Source organism: Dipodomys merriami, unplaced genomic scaffold (assembly GCF_024711535.1).
Source record: "Dipodomys merriami isolate MVZ:Mamm:240054 unplaced genomic scaffold, mDipMer1.0.p SCAF_1, whole genome shotgun sequence".
NCBI classification, from domain to species: Eukaryota; Metazoa; Chordata; class Mammalia; order Rodentia; family Heteromyidae; genus Dipodomys; species Dipodomys merriami.
Window position 1 is genome coordinate 115,431,793 of NW_027202270.1, and position 21,258 is coordinate 115,453,050.

General features: G+C 44.2%; 1 protein-coding gene across 1 annotated transcript in view; it reads right to left on the reverse strand.

Moving 5' to 3' along the window:
• The window catches only part of Pygl (glycogen phosphorylase L), a 32,332-nt gene extending 18,019 nt beyond the window's left edge, over positions 1–14,313 (reverse strand). Inside the window, exons 1-5 of the mRNA XM_070028073.1 lie at positions 13,841–14,313; positions 11,950–12,051; positions 8,180–8,258; positions 5,955–6,058; positions 1,147–1,278 (exon numbers count right to left, since the gene is read on the reverse strand). Coding sequence (XP_069884174.1) covers positions 1,147–1,278; positions 5,955–6,058; positions 8,180–8,258; positions 11,950–12,051; positions 13,841–14,083 — 660 coding nt within the window. The 5' untranslated portion in view covers positions 14,084–14,313. The remainder of the gene's footprint in view (positions 1–1,146; positions 1,279–5,954; positions 6,059–8,179; positions 8,259–11,949; positions 12,052–13,840) is intronic.
• Positions 14,314–21,258: the final 6,945 nt, after the last annotated feature.

Sequence of the window (21,258 nt, forward strand, 5' to 3'; positions counted from 1 at the left end):
ATTATATGCTGATTCATTTGCAACTCTCTTGGTGGTATTTGTAATCTAGTGCTTATCTTTTTTTTGGTGGGGGGCAGGGAGGTCTGGTCATGGGGCCTGAACTCTGGGTCTGGGCTCTGTCCCTCAGCTCTTCAGCTCAAGGCTAGCTTTGAGCCACAGTGCCACTTCCGGCTTGTTTATTTTTTTTGCTCATGTGGTGCTGAGGAATCGAACCCAGGGCCTCAGACCTGCAAGGCAAGCGCTCTACCACTGAGCCACCTTCCCAGCCCCAGGTCATGGTTCTTTTATGATAAAATACAACATTTTTTTTTTTTTCATGGAGAACAATCTAAAAACCAACCACTTTTGACATCACAGGATTGAATGTTACTTTAAACTCTCACATATAAGAACACATTTAGTTGGCCTTTACTATTCTCTTTTCATGTTTCAAAGGGTGACCAAGATAAGTCATTTCTGGCCTGAGACCATCCTTATTAAACAAGGCACTATGATTCACTGGTTGGCCAGCAGTAAGTCCAGTAGTTAATAGGGCTCATTTATTGGGAAGAAGAGGTCACCAAAGAACAGTCCCTGGAGAGTATACTTGAAGAGACCCCAATACTACTTTTCTACAAGTGGTCTAATGGAAAGTACTTACTTAACATTTTCATTATTGTTTTTACTGTATAAGGCATAAGAACCTTGATCTTCCTTTAAATAAATACTACGATATTAAAGTATTTGTCTTGGAAATGTTAGAGGTAACCAAACAGAGGTGATATAGGGAAGAACAAACATTCTACAACCTACCCAGAGCCAAGAGTTAAGCCACATATATTGTGTCAGGTATTATAGAACTGATTAATCTCTGATAAAACAGATTGCAAAATGACTGTCAAGTCACTTGACTTGCAGAAGCCACTTCTTCCTTGGTGTCAGTTCCTTCATCTCTGCAATGAGTAGATTTTTATAAAAGTGGCAGAATGGTCGCAAAAACCCTGTTAGTTGGCACACAACATTGTTTTGTACCTCTCTCTCTCTCTCTCTCTCTCTCTCTCTCACACACACACACACACACACACACACAATGTACTATATTTGACACATTCAATGCACCATCTTCCGTGCTCTCCCAAAACACTGGCCAGGAGGACACCTGTGTACCTGGGTGTCAATCCACTTGGTCCCCGTCTGCGTGTGCTCCACTCTGCCGTAAAAGTGCACTGGCAGCATGAACTCTGGGCGGGCCTTCTCCCAAGGGTTCCCATGCCGGAGCCAATCATCTGCCTCTTCTACCTGCAGAACCACATGACTTAGAATTTACACTTTTACTTTTGTCAATCATAGTTCTTTTCTTTGTTATTGTCTTAAGTATTAAATTAACAATCACCATACTTCCAAATACTGCTCTAAATGTTTTATATATATTGTCATATGATTCTTCCAGTGTGAGCCTACAGGAAGGTATTGCAACCCCACTTTTCAAAGATGAGGAAATGTAACTTCTCCAGACCACTCAGGAAATAGTACCGCTAGGATTTGACTATAGGTCTGTGGGTTCCAGAGCCTGTGTTGTAGCATCTGTGAATCCCTGGGTCTAAGAAGAGATGCCTTTCAGGGATGTTTATCATTAGTGACCTAGACATGATGGGCCCTACATGCTTTTTTAGTCAAGAGTCTCAGTAGGAAATGCAATGTATAGAAAATCACACTTAATAAGGACATTTCATTAGGCTCACATCACTAGTACATTTCATGGTCTTTGTTTACCTTCATCAATTTTGTTTTTGTCAGTTGTGGGGCTGAACTCTGGGCCTGGGCGCTGTCCCTCAGCTCTTCAGCTCAAGGCTAGCGCTCTACCACTTGAGCCACAGCGCCACTTCCGGCTTTTTTCTTTTTGCTTATGTGGTGCTGAGGAATCGAACTCAGGGCCTCAGGCATGCAAGGCAAGAACTCTACCACTGAGCCACCTTCCCAGCCCTACCTTCATCAATTTTAAGAAGATTTTGAAGACATACTTTAAAAGGTAGGACTTGTGTAATTGACATTTTTAGCATTTCCTAAATATTTAGTCAAATTTATAATAAAATATTTAATATATAAAAATCTTAAAACATTAGTTTCTGTTAGGGGATCCTGAAGGTCAAATGAATTTTGGTTTGTAACAATCAAGACCCAAACAAGAACAAGGCAAATAAATATCAAACACACACATTTGGGAAGAGTTTCCTTTAAAAGTAAATATATATTAGTAAAACATTAAAGGATAGTACACACACATTACACACACACATATACGTATACTCTACATATTACAAAACAGAACTGTGTTCCTTGTGAGATCACCCCCAGGATGGTTAGTTTGCTTATGTCATTCTCATTCTTACCTCTTAGAAAAGTCAGCCTTATCTTAGAAGATACTGCCTAGGAATGATGATACAATGCTGGATGGCTCATGAACACCTGAATGTGACTGAGACCCTGAACTGGGGTCATGGATGTGAACTACCTTATCTGGCTTTTTTATTGAGATGAGGTTTTGATAACTTGTTGCCTGAGCTGGCCTCAAATAACAAGCCTCCCAATCTCTTGAGTTGTGATTATAGGTGAGAACCACCGCACTCTAGCTTTTTTTCTAAATTTTTTTTGGGGGGTCCGGTCGGGGGGCCTGAACTCTGGGCCTGGGTGCTGTCCCTCAGCTCTTCAGCTCAAGGCTAACCCTCTACCACTTGAGCCACAGTGCCACTTCCGGCTTTTTTCTTTTTGCTTATATGGTGCTGAGGAATCGAACCCAGGGTCTCATGCATGCAAGGCAAGCGCTCTACCACTGAGCCACCTTCCCAGCCCCTAGCTTTTTTTCTTTAAAAACAGGATACATATTTCCTTGGTTTAGAGGAGGCAGGTATAATAGTGATATTTTACAAAATGGAGGAGAAACGCCATTGAAGGAAAATGTTTTAATAGATTTATTTGCTGAATTTCTTTCCAACCTCTCATGCAACAGTAGTAGAGAACTAAAGAAATGAAATCCTGAAGTATTTTGGTACTTTCAAAAGATTCTTTGTGTCTCTTGGATGGGTTGTGGCAAAGCCTGCATTATGCCCAGTCTGCTGAGATATACTCTCAGTATGGCTACTTCTATGGCTACTCTAGGCTACTTCAGTGGTCAAAGGAACCAATTCTTTCACCTCTGAACTTGCATACTATAAAATATGTAATTTTTATGTGATATGATACATGTAAAAGAACAAATAGAAGACAGAGAAACATCACTTATAACCCAGGTCCCAAAAATAATTACTGTTGAAGCTATGACATATTGTTTTCCCCAGGACTTTTTATCTTCCTGGTCTCCTATAGATAAAACCACAGTATCCATACAATTGTCTTCATTTTTTCCAACTAATATGTACATGTTCCTGTTTCATCAAAATTGGCCCCAAATGCATTAGTATCCATGAACCAGTGACAAATGGCTATAATCCTGGCTATTCAGGAAAATGAGTTCTGGATGATCAAGGCTTGAAACCAGCCTGGGCACAAAAGTCCAGAAGACTCCATCTTCAATTAACAAGCAAAAAGCTGGGCTAGAGGCATGGTCCAAGTGGCAGAGTACCACAAAAGTGCAGTAGCGATGACTATTATTACAGAATACATTCAATTATCATTTTAGGCAACATTAATATTTTATTGAGTACTTATTACTGTGTCAGATATTCTATATATTTTTTCCATACTAATACTGTGAAGTTGGTATTTCCATTTTGCAGATGAGCAAACTGAGGCTCTGAGAAGTTAGGAGACCTAACTGAGACAACAAGCTTTAATAAGAGTGATAAGATGAAATTAGACCTCAAAATAAACTTAGATCTGGCCTCTCAGTTTTTATATTTTTAGGGGCAGATGAAGATACACAACACTGGTCCTTAACAAAACATAAAATTTTGCTTATGTAATTTACAATGCATTTCTAATGTTCTTTTGAGCCTTTCTCTTCTGACTTCACACTAAATCTTGACCCTTCCTTTCTTTGTCCCAGGGTGTCTAAGTATTGGTGGGGGCAGTGGAGAAACTGCACCTACTCCTATTAAGTCTGCTTCCCTTCCCTGCATTAGTTTCAGCCCACCTCCCCCATCTGATCGCTGAGCGCTCTGCAATTGGACTTTTATTGTAGAGAAACACAGAACTCGGGGGTTTTGGAAATTGAATCCATGTCTTTTTGTCTATACAAGACAAACAAGTCTAACCCGCAATTAGGGCCAGGGAAAACAATCTACATAGCAGAATTGACTGTGGATTAAAGAGTTCCAAGAGACAAAAGTTACATTCTGATTTAAGAAATTGTACCTTCTTTGTATAACTACTTAATAATAAAATTAATGAAAAAGAAAAAAACAATAAAAATGAAAAAAGTGATAACAGGAATATTTAAGAATATAGGTTGGCTGGGTGCTGGTGGAAAATGCCTGTAATACTAGCTACTCAGGAGGCTGAGATCTGAGGATTGCACTTCGAAACCAGCCTGGGCAGGAAACTCTATGAGACTCTTATCTCTAATAAGCCACACACACACACACACACACACACACACACACACACACACACACACACACACACACACACACACACACACACACACACACACACACACACACACACACACACACACACACACACACACACACCCAGAAGTGGTGCTGTGACTCAAGTGGTAAAATACTTGCCTTGAGCAAAAGAAGCTCAGGGACAGCATCCAGGCCCAGTGTTCAAGCCCCAGGACTGGCAAAAAAAAAAAAAAATCTAGTTTTGCTATATAAAAAAGGCACACTAAAAGTTGGATGCCCGTGGCTCATGCCTATAAGCTTAGCTAATAAGGAGAGTGAGATCTGAGGTTCATGGTTTGAAGCCAGCTTAGGCAGATAAGTCTGACACTTTAACTCAAATTAACCAGCAAAAAGCCTGAAGTGGAGAGTGGCAGTACACCAGCTTTAGCAAAAAAGACAAGTGAGAGTACAAAGCCCTGAGTTCAGTACCAACACACATGCACCCACCCACCCACCCACCCACCCACCCACCCACACCCACCCACCCACACACACACACACACACACACACACACACACACACACATCAAACTATAGCCTTCTGAATGGGCTTGTACACACTTCTGCGGCACACTGTAAGTATACACATTAAATATATACTGGATTTATTTGATATGACCATTAACAACAAGATTGCCTGATACCATCTTATTAAGAAATTCAGTTTATGTATCTTATTAAAGAGGCATGTGAAGGAGGGTAAGACTCAAATGAAGACAAAAATACTGCGTGGATGTGGAAATCTGGAAACAGACACATGTGAGCTGGGTTGACTTCATCCCTTCAATTACGCCAAACAGACTTCGTTTTTCTCTCCTATATAATGGTTTCAATTAGGCTGGGAATGTGGTTAGTGGTAGAGTGCTTGCCTAGCATGCATGAAGCACTGTGTCCATTCCTCAGGACCACATAAACAGAAAAGGTCAGAAGTGGTGCTGTAGCTTAAGTGGTAGAGTGCTAATCTTGAGCAAGAGAAGCTCAGGGACAGTGCCCAGGCCCTGAGTTCAAGCCCCAGGACTAGCCAAAAGAAAAAAGAAAAAAGGTAGCGTGCTTGCTACCATCAACTTGATAGTAAGAAAGATCATGATTCAGACTTGTGTTTCTCCTTTTGCAAACAAAATTCAAAGTGAAGGAGGTTAAGGAGGAGACCAACAGCCAGCCAGGCACATGCTAAGTGTTGTAGAGCTGTGACTGAATGCAAAGGCTGTCTGCTATCAGGAAACTTATTGCCCAATGGGGCATTAATTTGCTACTGTCAATTAAATACTGGAGAAATGAGTGAGAAAGAGCCATGAATTATAAAGTATGGTCCAGAGCACAAGGAGAGAAGCAATTCAAAGACAAACTTGGAAACCACTGTTCACACACCTGCCATCCATCTCGAATCTTCTGATTAAAGATTCCATACTCATATCGGATGCCGTAACCATAGGCTGCAAGGCCCAGGGTGGCCATAGAGTCCAAGAAACAGGCTATATTTAGATACAGAAGGAAGACACAATCAAACTCAGGGTCAATTTCCAGTCTTTTCGTAGAAAACATGGTAGCCATAACACATTTTTCTCTGAGCAACCACAATTGTATTTTAAAACAGAGATTTACATGATGGGAACTACTTTTTACATTACTTTTTTTTTTCTAATTATGAAACTAAATTAGGCCTGCAATCTAGCTATTTGGAATGTTGAGAACTATAGAGAATGAAATGCAGCTCAAGGTCAGCGACAGCTGAAAAGTCCAAGCGACCTCTCCTCCACCCATAGTTGGGTGTGGTGATACCTGCCGGTCATCTTATCTTTTTTTTTTTTTTTTTTTTTTTGGTCAGTCGTGGGGCTGGAACTCAAGGCCTGGGCCCTTTCCCTCAGCTCTTCAGCTCAAGACTAGTGCTCTACCATTTGAACCACAGTACCACTTCCGGTTTTTCTGAGTGGTTTATTGGAGATAAGAGTCTCAGGAACTTTTCTTGCCCAGAATGGCTTTGAACCGAGATCCCTCCCATCTCAGCCTCGAGAGCAGCTAGGATTACAGGCGTAAGCCACGGGTGCCCCGCCCTACCTGTCATCTTAAGCTACCAGGGGTCTGATTAGGAGGATCACAGTTCTAGGCTATACTTAGCAGACAAAATATTTAAAATGGTAGTTTCTTCTTTGCTAGGTTCCAATTCTACACTCCTTTATAAGGGGTTACAGGAGTAGTTTAGTATTTAAATGAAACTTCATATTTAAATCCAGCTTCTTATGTGTGCACACATATATATATATAATCCAAACAAAATACTTAAGTTTTTAAACATTTGTAGCATCACATTATATGGATTTTAAAGCAACTTGACTTTTGAAACTTGGTGATCAATTCAGGAAAGTAGGAAAGTAGTGTGTATATGCCAACTTTATTCTTTTTTTTATTGTGAAAATACTGTACAGAGGGGTTACAATTACATGGGCAAGATAATGAGTACATCATCTTGTAGCCTCCTCCTTTGTTTCCCCTTCCCATCCCTTCGCCAACTTTATTTCTTTGAGGATTGGGTTACTTTTAATGTTTTGTTTATTGCAAGTGGTGTATTTTTTCACGTGGTTTCTTGTGAACAATTTGAATGTTTCCTTCAGAGTTGATATTGAGAAGTGCAATTGGTTAAAAGGATGAATTATTTATTTATTTATTTAGTGGTAATGGAGAGTATGACCTCAGGCCAGCCTGGCCGCTTGATTGCTTGAGCCATACCTTTCACCCTTGATTTGGTCTGGATTTTTCTATCAGCCTCCTCCCGAGGCTGGACTGGGATCCCTCGGTTTATGCTTTCTGTCATGGCTGTGATAACAGGCTTACACTACCACATCCAACATTTTTTCTGTACCTGGAACAGCCATCTTTCCAATTTTAGCATTCAGAATAGCTGGGATGATAGGTATGGAACACTACGCCCAGCTAGGGGCTGAGATATGGTTTCATGAACATTTTGCCTGGTCTGGTCTGAAGCTATAATTCAGTTGATCTCTGCCTTTAAGTAGATAAAATTATAGGTATGAGCCACTGCTATCAACAGAATGCACAATTTTAAGATCGTCAGGCTGGAATGATCTCTTTAGCATTTTTCCTCTATATTTACTGAAAAATCATTCTCTGGCTACAGCAAAGAATTTATGTTGCATTCACATAAAGTTAGATTAATTATATGTCAGTTATATCACGATTAGTTTATTCATAATTAGTATGTCCGTTAACTACTAGTCAATCAAAACAAACTGTCAATGTGTAAGGCAAGACCTACAGCTTAGGCTATAGCTACAAAAATATGCAAGAAATAACAGTGAAGTAAAAGGGCGATTTCAGAAACTCTGAAGTACACAGGAAGGATCTGGTTAACTTTGGGGTTTTGAGCAATATCTTGAAGGGTTTTAAGTAATGACTTTTTCTTTCAAGTTCCCTTCTCTACTGGTTGGTGTAATGTATCAAAGTACCTTCCATGAAAAGTCAAGGCTTCTTCTCTAGGCCACATCTTCACTTCTAAGAAGGCTATGGCACTTTTAAACATGGTCATGCATGCCACCTGACAAGCATCTACCAGCCAGGCAATATAACATGTCACTTACCAGCTAGCCTTCCAAGGCCTCCATTGCCAAGTCCAGCATCTTCTTCGATTTCTTCTAACTCCTCCATATCTAGTCCAAGCTGACAAGGGAAGAAAAACATCACTGAGTGTGAACACACAGGAGGCCACTTCAGAGACAAAGCCACTTCCTAAACTTCCTAAGTTCAAGCCTCAGAACTGGCAAAAAACAAAACAGGCACCAGGCTTATCTATGAACTCCATTACTGTAGGCATCAGCTCCCTTGCAGCACATCCTAGCCTGGGATGCCCAATGGGGATGCTGCCACTGCAGGTGTGGATGTAAAATGGCGCAGTACAACAAGAAGGGTGTGGTTCTGGGTGCTACATCCTCTGCTACATCCTCAGGGAGCTGCTATGTTTCCCTGTACCTCCCCTTTCCATTATTTAAACATATGGAGGAGAAAAGTACCTACTTGATTTAGGGTTGTGAACCAAATGACATTACACAAAGAAGTAAGGCTGTGTGTGTGTGTGTGTGTGTGTGTGTGTGTGTGTGTGTGTGAAGCTAACATTAATAGAACTGAGAGGGTGTTGTTTTGTTTTCCTTTAGAACTTACTAGGCCTGGGAGCATGGCTTAGTAGTAGAGTGTTTGTCTAGCATGCATGAAGCCCTGGGTTCCATTCCTCAGTTTACCACATAAACAGAAAAGGCCAGAAGTGGTGCCGTGGCTCAAGTGGTAGAGAAATAGCCTTGAGAAGCCCGGGATAGTGCCCAGGCACTTCCAACTACATGAGAAGCCAAGATAGAAAGATTATGTTTCCAGGCCAACCTGGACAGAAAAGTTCTCCATTGAGTCTCCAGCTGAAAAGTCTATGCTATATTCCATCTCCAACTAGTCAGCAAAATGCCAAACTGGGGACATGGCCTAAGTGGTAGAGCATCAGCTCTACCTTGAGTTCAAGACCCAATACTACACACACACACACACACACACACACACATCAATAGGACTGGCAAAAAACAAAGAACTTAGGGACTCTTGCTTGCTAGGAAGGTATTTTCTGTTGGAACTAGCTTTGAATCTTGATCTTCCAAGCCTCTATGATTATAGGTGTGAGCCTCATATCTCGCTGTACTGAATATTTTTGAGATAGGGTCTCACTTCCTACTTGGGCACTCACCTGGACCATGATCCTCCTATTCTTTTGCATTCCATCATGGCTGGAATGATAGGCATGCAATACCTTCACCAAATTTTTTTTTTTTCCATTCAGCTGGAGACTCAATGGAAATACTTTTCTGTCCAGGTTGACCTGGAAACATAATCCTTCTATCTTAGCTTCTCCTGTAGTTGGAAGAACAGATGTGTGCCACTTTACCTAGAACTCATTTGAGAAGGAGGGTCTTGAGAACTTTATTTGCTTGGGATGGCTTCAACTTGAAGTCCTCCTAATGTAAGCCTCCGTAAAAATAGAGATTTTGAAACTTATCAAAAGTATGAGAGCAGACTTGTCTAATGGACTGAAGTTCATCTTTTTATTATCACAGCGTATTTACTCAGTAGGGTTAAAAGTTGTTATCCCCAAACCAGTTAGTGAGTCATGGCCCCTGAGACCTGGGGACAGCCAGCCAGCAGGAAAATCTCAGTGTAGCAGATCAACTTCACTGGGCTAGAATCCCTTGCCTCTCTGTGGGGCGGGGAGGAGACTATGGAAGGCCCACGTGCCCGGGAGATGGATGGGACTCATTGCCAATGTGCCCTTTGCCCCAAACTGGTGAGGATCACAGTCAGAGCTCAGTGGCATCAGAACTTCTGTCAGAGGTCTGTGGTCCCTAGATATCACTTTGGATTTTTTTTAAAATCTTCCAATGAGGAAACAGATGGACAGATAAGACATATCTCATATTCTAGGAGGAGTAGGTGACTGTCTAGGTCCTACTTGGCTGAAAGAAAATCTGCCATGAAATGCCTGGTTTTTATCTGAAAGTCACACAACTTGTAATGTTGGATAGTTTGTTGTTTTTTGGTTGGTCATGGGGCTTGAACTCTGGGCTTAGGCATTGTCCCTGCGCTCTTCAGCTCAAGGAGAGCACTCTACCGCTTAGCCACAGCGCCACTTCCGGTTTTCTGGTGGTTTATTGGAGATGAGTCTCAGAGTTTTCTGCCTGGGCTGGCTTTGAACCGTGATCCTTAGATCTCAGCCTCCTGAGTAGCTAGGATTACAGGCATGAGCCACTGGCACCCAGCTAATGTTGGATAGTTTTTAAAATGAAATTGTTATTTACTTATTAAAAGCACATGTCTAAAATGTAGGTTCTTGTGGCTGATGACCCAGTCCTTACACTCAAAGTTGCTTTGCTTTCTTATACAAAGTCTTGTAATTAAATTTTCAAAAATGGTTTTCCTTCATTTCATTATTAAAGGGACTTTTGCATTTTTTTCCCCCAGTGGCTAGAACTTACTAGAATCTGATGTAAGCTCCTTGTTGGTTGCTTAGTAACAAACAGGATTTTTTTTTGTTCCAGTATTGGGGCTTGAACTTCGGGCTTTTTAATCAAAGCTGGAACTCTACCACTTGAGCCACGTCTTCTGGCTTTTTAGTGGTTAATGAGATAGAGTCTCACAGATCTTCCTGCCCAGGCTGGCTTTGGATAAGGATCCTCATATCTCAGCCTCCTGAGTAGCTAAGGACTCTAAGCCTGAGTCACCAGAGCCCAGCCACACTCAGAATTTTAAAAGTTCTCCTGATGTTAGTCTAAAGTGGTGTCTATGCCTTGAGGAGATGCAATCTCTTTGGCTCACCTATTCTGCACTGCTCCTGGGAAAGTCTATAATTAAGGTAAGTAAAGAAAAGGGAAGGAAGGGGGGGAGTGGAAATGGCTTATCCACAGGAAATGCCCTATCACACCCATATGGTGGGTGACAGCAATTGGCCACAGGGACAAACCCACATCCTGGGAAAGGAGCTGGCAGAACAGCCTCTCATTGAAACTTGCTCTTTGCAAATGTACATTCTTTTTCCACTGCATCAAAAAGGTTAAGGACTATGTGTTTTTGGTATGGAGATAACTGAAGAAATAATTTAAATGTATTCATAAAAACAGATGAGCAAATGGGGTGAAGAGCAGAGGCTGGGATGCTTGAAAGGGGAAGTGAATGTTACATTATTAGGCAACGGAGGAGCATGACCAGAGAATTTTAAAAGTTTATCATTGTCACATATTGTCTTGAGATAGGACTGTCAAGCTCTAATTATTTCTTAAAAAGTAGATAGAAGGCCGGGCGATGGTGGCTCACACCTGTAATTCTAGCTATTAAGGAGGCTAAGATCTGAGGATCATGGTTCAAAGCCAGCCCAGGCAGGAAAGTCTGGAGACTCTTATTTCCAATAACCCACCAGAAAACCGGAAGTGGTGCTGTGGCTCAAGTGGTAGAGCACTTGCTTTGAGCTGAAGAGCTGAGGGACAGCACCCAGGCCCAGAGTTCAAGCCCCACAACTGACCAAAAAAAGTAGAAGGTCAAAGTGTGGAATTTTCAAAGGAGATAATTTTAAACATTTGTTCAGGATCTGATTGCTAAAAAATAATTTGTATGGGGAATGTTGATCAAGACTTTGATGGGGCAAAAATTCTCATGTATATAACAACCAGTTCTTTACACTGGAGGTGACAATATTTCTAATAGTTCGTAATAGCTATGTCTAAAGAAGCAATTTCTCACACTTGTGTGTATGTGTGTGCATTATGCCCTCAAGTTTCCTGAAGTGAACTGAAAGGGAGAGGGTGAGTGAAACACAGGAGCACTGTACCTGGTAAATGGCCTCATCACAGGCATTTTGCAGGCCAAGGTTGATCATGGTGTTCTGCAAGGTTCTGCCCATGTAAAATTCCAAAGAGAGGTAATACACCCTCTGAAAGAAAGAAAGGTTATGATTCATCTGTTAGGTCAATCATACTTAGCCACAAAAAGACACAAGGTCATATGTTAGGCTACCAATAAAGAAACAAACAGGATGACTTTAACATGGGTTCCAGCAAGACTACAGATCTCTCAGAGGTACAAAGTTTTCCCCATCAAAGGTTTGAGGGAAAATACTTTCTACACTAGTTTTGGTAAAGTAATTTAGTATCTTTTACTCCTGGGGAGGAAAAGAAAAAGCAATCTCATCCAACTGATTGGTTCCTGTGACTCTTCAATTAACCATCAGAAAACTGGAAGTTGCACTGTGACTCAAAGTGGTAGGACACTAGCCTTGTGGGGAAAAAGCTCAGGAACAGTGTCCAGGCCCTGAGTTCAAGCCCCATATCTGACAAAAGCAAGCAAACAAACAAAAGGCCTAGAAAGCCTATGAACTGAGATCATTCTTTCTGAATAAGGAGAATTTTAGAGAGTTATTAGAGCTTGCCCTTGGAGAAGTGGAAAATTTCTTACGGACTTAGAAACTTAGTTTGTCTTTTAATGTGGGAAAAGCAGGTAAATATGATCCAAAGTCTAAAGGAAGAAGTACAAAGTTCAGACCTTCCTAAAACTTTTTCTTTTTAAAGTCTTGTTTGCTAGTTAAAAAAACAAAATGGACTAACGAGTGACTTCAGCATTTCACTTTCATGTCAGCTACCTGTTGCATTTCCAACACACCCAAAGCAATAAAAGTCTGCAAATGCAACAGTATGACGTCATCTCAAGTTTTAGGGACCATCCAGTTTCACAACACAAGACCCACAATTCAAGTATTGGAAAGCTGGGCACTGGTGACTCCTGGCCTGTAATCCCATCTACTCAAGAGAGTGAGAACTGAGGATCAAGGTTCCTAGCGGGCCCAGTCTGTGAGACACTTATCAGAGACTAGTGGTAGTGGAGGTGTTCTAGCCTTGGGACAAAACAAAAAAACAAAAAAAGCTAAAGGCAAGCGCTCAGGCCCAGAATTAACAGTGTCAACAACTAACGGCTTCCAAATAAAAACACTTACTTGTATTTTCCACTTCCCAATCACTAACTCCTACCTACTGGAAAAAGCCACCTTTTCCAGTTTTCTCTCCCCTTATAGACCCACTCACTCTCCCTCCAGCAGAGAACACTTCTCCTCTTCCCAGATGGGTTAGGAAGAGGTGGCGAACCACCCTAATAGTCTCTCTACTCCAGCCCCCAGGCAGTGGATGAAGGTGGTAGTCCTTGAACTGAGTTCCAGGCAGTCCTAGGGCAGGGCTCCAGGGAGTGGATCAGAGCACAGGGTTTATCTCAGGCAACTGAAAATCCAGGGCGTTGCCAGGCCACAGCCCCCAACTTGTAGGAAATGGAGAAAGCTTTAGAACTCCGGGGAGTGGGGGGGAGGGGGTCTGCCTTGCCTCAGCACCCCACTTAGGTAACCCCCTAGAAGCCTGGATCATAACTGTATTTGAGGAATTCTACACTTCTGTGTAGAATTAAAACACTAAGCTTGACCACGGTGGGGCTTTTGAGTGGTTTAAGGGCTCCCGGCATGCTTGACAAGAGGCGTCCTCTAAGTTCAAGGCTCCCAAAAAGTTTGTTCAGTGGAAAGGCGAGGGAGGCCCGGGACTTACTGCCCTGGCGGCGCTCCCGGACGGACAGACAGACAGACAACACAGGGGCTCGGGTGGGGCGCTAAGAGACTGAACCGGGTGATCGAGGGGTGGCCGGCGTGCCCCTGGGGCCTGTCCCGCCCGCCGGGCCCGCGCTGGTACCTTGGGGTTCTTTTCGTAGTAGTACTGCTGCGTGCGGATCCAGCGCCCCACCAGGTGGTCGCGCACCGTGTGCGCCAGCGCGAAGAAGTAGTCGCGCGGGGTGGCCACGTTGCGGTCCTTGACCAGCGTGAAGTGCAAGTGCCGGTTGAAGCCCTTCTTCAGCTCGGCCACGTTCTCCACTCCCACGATGCCGCGGATGCTGATCTGCCGCCGCTTCTCCTGGTCGGTCAGGGGCTTCGCCATGTCTGCCCGGCGGGACGCGCGGCCCGGGGCGCAGCGGCGGCACCGGACGGGACGGGAGCGACGAGGGCCCGACGGGACGCGCGGCTCGGAGCGCAGCGGCCGCTCGGGACGGGGCTGGAGCGAGTCCCGAGGCGCCCCGCGCCTCCTTTCAGGCCTGGGGAGCTCGGGGTCCCGCCCCTGCGCGCGGCGCCTCCCCCGTGCGCTTCCCTTCGGTGTCCTGGCTCTGGACGATCCTGGGCCCCAAGGAGGAGCTGATTGGGGCTGGGGCTGCGGGAGCGCCTGGCGGGGTGGCCGGGTGGGTGGGAGGGGCGGCCGTGGGCTGCGGGCCAAGGACTCGGGCCGAGCCTCCTGGCGCCCCACTGGGTCACGTAACGCTCGGAGTCTCCCAGCCCGTGGGTGTGGAGATAGTGACGGCTCGCCTCTTGCCCGAGATCCGGAGAAGGGGCTGTGGGTGGGTGCTGGCAAACTGCTGATTTATAGGGGATTCTTTCCCCGGAGGGGTAGTTGGAGGGGATCCTGGAGGGCAGGGCGCGTTCCCTGGGGCTGTCCCGCCTCCGGCCACAGGGCTGGGCGTCGCCACTGTTCGGATATAGATGGGAACCTTCCTCCTTAGGTAAAGAAGGTTCTTGAATGGACACAGTAATAATCGGGGAGCAAATGTGAGGATCTATTGTTTTCGTTTATTTGGCAATGAATTTTGGGGAACTCAGGTTGGGGCCTGTGGTAGTATCCTGCCTCTCCACAGGCTGGTAGAGCTGTGCTAATAAGAGGCAGGAAGTCTGAGTGGATGCCCCCAGGCTTGCGGGGTGGCCCGGCTTTGACCTTACACCCTAGATAGCCTTGAGCTTAACCGAAGGAGCAGGCTGGAGGGAAAGCGAAGGGTGTGTATGTGCGGAAAGGAGGGTAAGTGAGCTCACTGGGCTACTCGCTTTATTTCCATGAAACAAACCAGCCTGTGTTATTCTGTAGCACAGAGGGATCTTTGTACTGTTTACCTCCAGCTCTGGTGTGTGTGTGTGTGTGTGTGTGTGTGTGTGTGTGTGTGTCTGGTGTGTGTGTGTGTCTGGTGTGTGTGTGTGTCTGGTGTGTGTGTGTGTGTGTCTGGTGTGTGTGTGTGTGTGTGTCTGGTGTGTGTGTGTGTGTGTCTGGTGTGTGTGTGTGTGTCTGGTGTGTGTGTGTGTCTGGTGTGTGTGTGTGTCTGGTGTGTGTGTGTGTGTGTGTGTGTGTGTGTGTATTCTCTGCAAAGTCCACAAGTGGCATTAAATTTTTGAGTTGTTGACTTTGTGGGGAGCAGGATAATTATTAAGATTCAGAGCAAATGCAACTGTCACCATAAAAGTGGAATTTTAAATCTCATAGATCTGGCCGCCATTTCCAGACCCTGAGTTGTCCTGGGATTTTTTTTGGGGGGGGGAGGGGGGTCGGTTGTGGGGCTTGAACTCAGGGCCTGGGTTCTGTTCCTGAGCCTCTTTGTGCTCCAGAATAGTGCTCTGCTACAGGAGACACAGCACCACTTCCTGCTTTTGAGTGGTTTAATTGGAGATAAGAGTCTCCTGGCTGAGTCTCCTGGGCTGGCTTTGAACTGCGATCCTCATATCTCAGCCTCCTGAGTGTGAGCCACCAGTGCCTGGCTTGTCCTGGGATTTAGAGTCTAGTTTTGGGCCAGAAATGAAGTCTGATGTGGGCCTTGCAATACAGCTATAGAAATGACAGCCGGAAGAGGAAGCCTGAGAGAAATGAGGGCAAGAGTTTGCATTTGGAAGAGGCCAGAAATACTCTGAATTGAGAGCATGAGTGGAGACACATGTGGTAATGGACACCTGAAATCCCAGCAGGTAGGATGCTAATGCAGGAGGATTGTGAATCTGAGGCTAGCCTGGTAAACACACTGAGATCCTGTCTCAACACTGGTCCCATTTGAGAGAGAGAGACAGAGACAGAGACAGAGACAGAGAGACAGAGACAGAGAGACAGAGACAGACAGATAAATGGAGACACAGAGAGACACACAGAGAGAATATGAGTTGAGAATGTATCTCCATCAGAATGGTTGGCTTTAGGAGTGTGGCTGATTGGGGAGCTTGAAGAAAATATCTTTTAACAAATTAAGAACAAACTAGAAGTTTTTATCATCTTTGAATACAGGATAGTTACAGCCTTAAACCAGTTTTGGGTCATACACATATTAAGAAATAGTTCAGTTATCTCTAACAGCTAGATTAAAAACTAACTGGGTAGAGCAGCAGGTTGGGGAAAGGCTAAGACTGAGAAGATCTTTCTCTCAAAAAGGTTTCTAAAAGCAGAAGGCAAAAGAAAGTCTGAAGGGGCTGAGGTATGCAAATAAGATGTGAAAGATGCCAAAAATATATGCACTATTTTTATTGCTTAAGACAATTTCAAGTAGGTGGACCCTAGCTCCTTATCTACTTAAGAATACTGATTTCTTTTTGGAAATCAAAGATGATGATGAACTAATGAACATAATCTTGATTACTTATCCTGTCCCGGAGGAGGATTTGGTTGAACATCTGCTTGTAAAACCGTGAATGATTAAATATCCAAACTGTAGAATGTGGAGAAGGAAGTCTAACCCCAAAGATAAAGAAGACTTGATAGTACCAGATAATTACCATATTCTATAGACTAGCAGCCCACCATGTGAGCCATACTCATATCCCAGTTCACTTTCATTTGTTTTCAGTTTGTCTCTTGATTTTTCCTAGGCTGTCCCTGGACAGTGATTTTCCTACCTCTGCCTTTTGAGTCTGGGATTACAGGATTGAACCATCAGGCTCTGAACTGATTCAGTCTTATGTAACAATAATTCATTGCCAGCCAGTCTTTTTGTTTTTTGTTTTTGGTCAGTTGTAGGGCTTGAACTCTGGGCCTGGGCGCTGTCCCTCAGCTCTTCAGCTCAAGGCGAGCTCTACCACTTGAGCCACAGCGCCACTTCTGGTTTTCTGGTGGTTTATTGGAGATGGGAGTCTCATAGACTTTCCTGCCTGGGCTGGCTTTGAACTGTGATCCTCACATCTCAGCCTCCTGAGTAGCTAGGATTACAGGTGTGAGCTATCAGTGACTGGCTGAAGGCAGTTTTCTTCCTGGCTTTATTTTTTTCTTCTTTTTAAAACTTTTTGAATGTCTAAATGTTTTTTGTTTTTGGTATTATTGCATATTTAGGATTTGTAGTTTTAACATAGAACAGGCCTACAGTCTAACCTTCTTTGACCCTTTGCTAGAAATTAATAATGCCTTTCACTTATGGTAAATGGTTTTTCCCCCAGCGTATGTTCTGCTATAAACTTGGCCTTTTGAATTTTAAGTGCAAATGAATTTATTTCCAGCAAACCATGCAGGTTGGGTGGCGTGTGAGGATAAAATCAAGGAGCTTGGAATTTGGCACATCTGGAGACCTGAGGCCTTGGAAGGCTGAATTACTTGACCAAGACGATGAATAGCCTTTCAAAACCACTCCTGAAAAAGCAGATTTCAGCTGCTCACATGTTTATGGCAGTCTTGCCACCAAAGACCCATGTTATTCCTGTGTCTCCTCTATGGCTTCCTGGCCTGCAGTAATAATGATACATTTGTGAATATCTGAACAGACTGTCCATACTTCTCAGGACAAGTACAAGCTGCCTACTGTTGGCAAAAAAAAAAAAAAACACCCATGGGAAAGGGCTAGTTCAGATCTGCAGAGAAGCAAAGACAGGATTAAACTACAAAGGTTTTCTTAGGGCAGATGACTGCATGAGAGGTCACTGGGGAGGGAGCCAGGCTGGCCTGGGAGAGGGTCAGGCCTGGGGAAGAAGTGGATAAGGCCAGGAGGCAAATTTGATCAAGAATGAGAAAGAGCTTGGGAAGGGTAATGGACATAGTCCCAACAAGGCCATGGGGACAGAGCTGGCCCAGTCTACCAGCAGAGCAGTGGCTGGTCCTCGATGCACCTGTGGGAAGTCTGGTCCTGCCCCATTCCTACAAGGCTACATAGAGCCCTGGGCCAGTCTTCACTGCAGTTAGGGTTGTGTGAGGCCTGTCTGGTGGCCACCACAGCGCGATACTAGATGGATGATAGGTTATTGTGCGCTAGGTCTTTAAGTATGGTTTCTCATATGCCACTTCCAAATTCACTTCCAAAGGCTGTGGCTTGGCTCTCAGCATACTTTCCTTCACTCAATCCTCCTAACTGGAATCATGGGGCAAGTTCTGTTTTCTCTCCCATTTCACAAAGGAGGAAACCTGGGCTGTGGGTTTGCTTAGTTTGCTCATGATCCCAAGTGAGCAGCAAGAAGAGATTTCCCAACACTGAATGTATTTTCCCTGCCCCTGAAACAGGATTGGGGATTGGTTTAGAAATCTAAATTTTGACTGCATCTTACCTAACCTACTTATGCTATTTGCTTGGTTTATTTTGAGCTGTCCATTGGCCTTTTGACCTACTTGAACCTGTTATGAAGTCCAGGGAAATAGGCCAAAGTGGCCCCAAAGACAGGTCATTTGCACTCTGGGGAAGGGCAGGGTACAGAGTGAGTTGCACATTGTGTTCAGTGAGTGCAAGCAAGTAGACTTGCTTAGTACATTTACTGTGTGGAGTTGTCAACTAAGATTACCATACAGACTTTGTTTTTTTTCAATATTTACAACAGCAACTGAGAGCCTGGATTACCTTGTTAGTGAACACTCTCACTACCTGAAGACAGATGACTGACCAAATTGCCTTCTTTGTAATTGGCCATGATGAGGCTGTCACTTGTTATTCAGGTGAATCTTGGAGTAAGTGGCTGTTCTTGGCACTTTCTCATTAGGTCATGTCAATTTGCTCAACTATTAGTTGGGCTTTTTAGGCCTGGCCTATAGGGAGTTCTTGAAAAGCTGGAAAGATTTATAACCCATCTTTAGCTTGTCTCTCAAGCTCTACTTTTAATTGCTGTAGAATAAACTGACACAGGAAACTCACAGCTTGAAATTCAGAGTCTGCTAACTAAGGGCCACGTTCTTTGTCTCCCTAGCTCCATAAGATGGTTTAGCTTAGAAAAGATGTGAGTGATGGGCTTTGCATGATAGTTTATACCTATAATCCCAGCTGCTTGAGAAATGGGGGTAGGAAGATTGTGGTCTGAAGCTGGCCTGGGCAAACATGTGCAAGACTCTATCTGAAAAATACAATAAAAAGGACTGAGGGGTGTGGCTCAAGTTGTAGAGCACTTTCTTGCCAACGTGGACACCCTGAATACAAACCCCAGTACTGCCTTCCCCTCCACCCGCCCCCCCAAAAAAGGTGAGTAGTGAAATGCTAGAAAATGCTAAAAGAATGGAGATGTAGACTTCTGGGTGGGATTTCATCCTGAAGTACTAAGCAGTTTTAATTTTTTCCTCCAGATAGTTGACATTTCCTCAGGAGTAGTTCTGGTCTTTGCCAGTCTCAGCACATTCCCTGAGTCACAGACTGAAGACCTAGGGTCTCAGGAGTCGGGGACAGTAGTGAGGTAACACAGTAGTGAAGTAACACAGTAGTGGTTGGGAGAGTAGAGATGTCACTGGTCTTAAAGTGATAGAGCCTAGAACCTGTTTCTCTAGGAAGCAGCAGAAACCCCAGGCATCCCGAGAGTCTCAGAGAACCTGGGATATTCCTTTCCTTCCTGGGGAAGTCTGAGCAAGAGGCAGACCCCAGGGAGGAACGGGCTCCTTGGAGGGTCAGGAATTAGGCCTGTTCACAAGGACCCCCCCATCTCTTGGGTGAAGACTGTTTCAGAGAATACTCAAGGGAAGAGGTAGCAAGGCAGAAGGCATCCTGTCCTGGAAGCCATTCCTGGGAGGCTTGGCATTAGGGAGCCCCTGCTGAGGGGTCCCCAGTTGAATGGACCATGTGAGATGAATGATTCCCCTTCCTGGAGTTGATAGAAAATGACAGAAGTGCATACCTTACACACTCGAGTCACTCTACTGCCTGCATTTGACATCACTTCACTGTTCAGATTCAACAGTGGATGGGAATGAACAAGATGAATTCTGGGAAAGTTTTGCAAAGAGACATGAGCCAATCCTGACCATGATGGGAGGTGAAGTGTGCAAGCACAGGGTTTCAGCAGCTGACTGTGATGCAAGTTCAAGGGCCGGCCTGGTGGTCACCTGATGTCTCTCGGCCTTTGTGAAGGCAAAACTGCCCTCTGGGCCCACAGTGGAGCATTCTTTACCTGCAACTGATTCACTGAAGGAATTAAGCATGCAAAGTCTAAAGGCTCCTGTGCAAACCATGCTGGGCTTTAGAATTTCACTCTGTTCAGGGGGCACACCTAGGGAATAGAAGCCCCTAGATTCTCAAATGGCAAATGTGTTAACTTTTCTGAACTCTTTATCTACAGTTTAAGTTCTGACTAGTGTGGTGCTTAGATTCCAAAGGGGCACATTTGCTAGTTTACAACTTACGGGAATCCAGAGAGAAAATAGTTCTCTCTCAATATTTTCAAGGATGGCGGCTAAGAGTACGGATAATATACTGAAAGCTAATACATAGGATTTCCTCTTTTCATTTCCCTTCTCCTCCCCTTCCTTCTCCCCTCCTCTACATTTCTGTCTTTTCCTGCCCACTTGGTGTGCTCGCTCAACCCTGGCTCTGACTTTTTTTTTTTTTTAGTGGGAGATAAAGTGTTGGGGATTTTTCTGCCCAGGCAGACTTTGAACAGTAACCATCAGATCTTAGCCCCTAGAGTAGCTAGAACAAGTATGAACTTGTAATGCTGATCCTTCTTTTCTTTTCTTTTCTTTCTTTTTCTTTTTTTTTTTTTTGGTCGGTTGTGGGGCTTGAACTCTGGGCCTGGGTGCTGTCTCTCATCTCTTCAGCTCAAGGCAAGTGCTCTATCACTTGAGCCATACTGCCACTTCTGGTTTTCTAGTGATTAATTGGAGATAAGAGTCTCATGGGCTTCCCTGCGCAGGCTGGTTTTGAACAGCGATCCTCAGATCTCAGCCTCCTGAGTGGCTAGGATTACAGGTGTGAGCCACCGGTGCCCGGCTAACCCTTTTCCTTTCAGCATCTTTTTCTAGTCCTAGGTGGATTTTAGCTTTTCGAACATAGATATGCATAGCATAACCTGTTTTGAAAATTCAGTGCTTCAAATGAGCACTGATAAGATGGCTCATGCCTGTAATCCTTTCAGAAGGCTGAGATCCAAAGG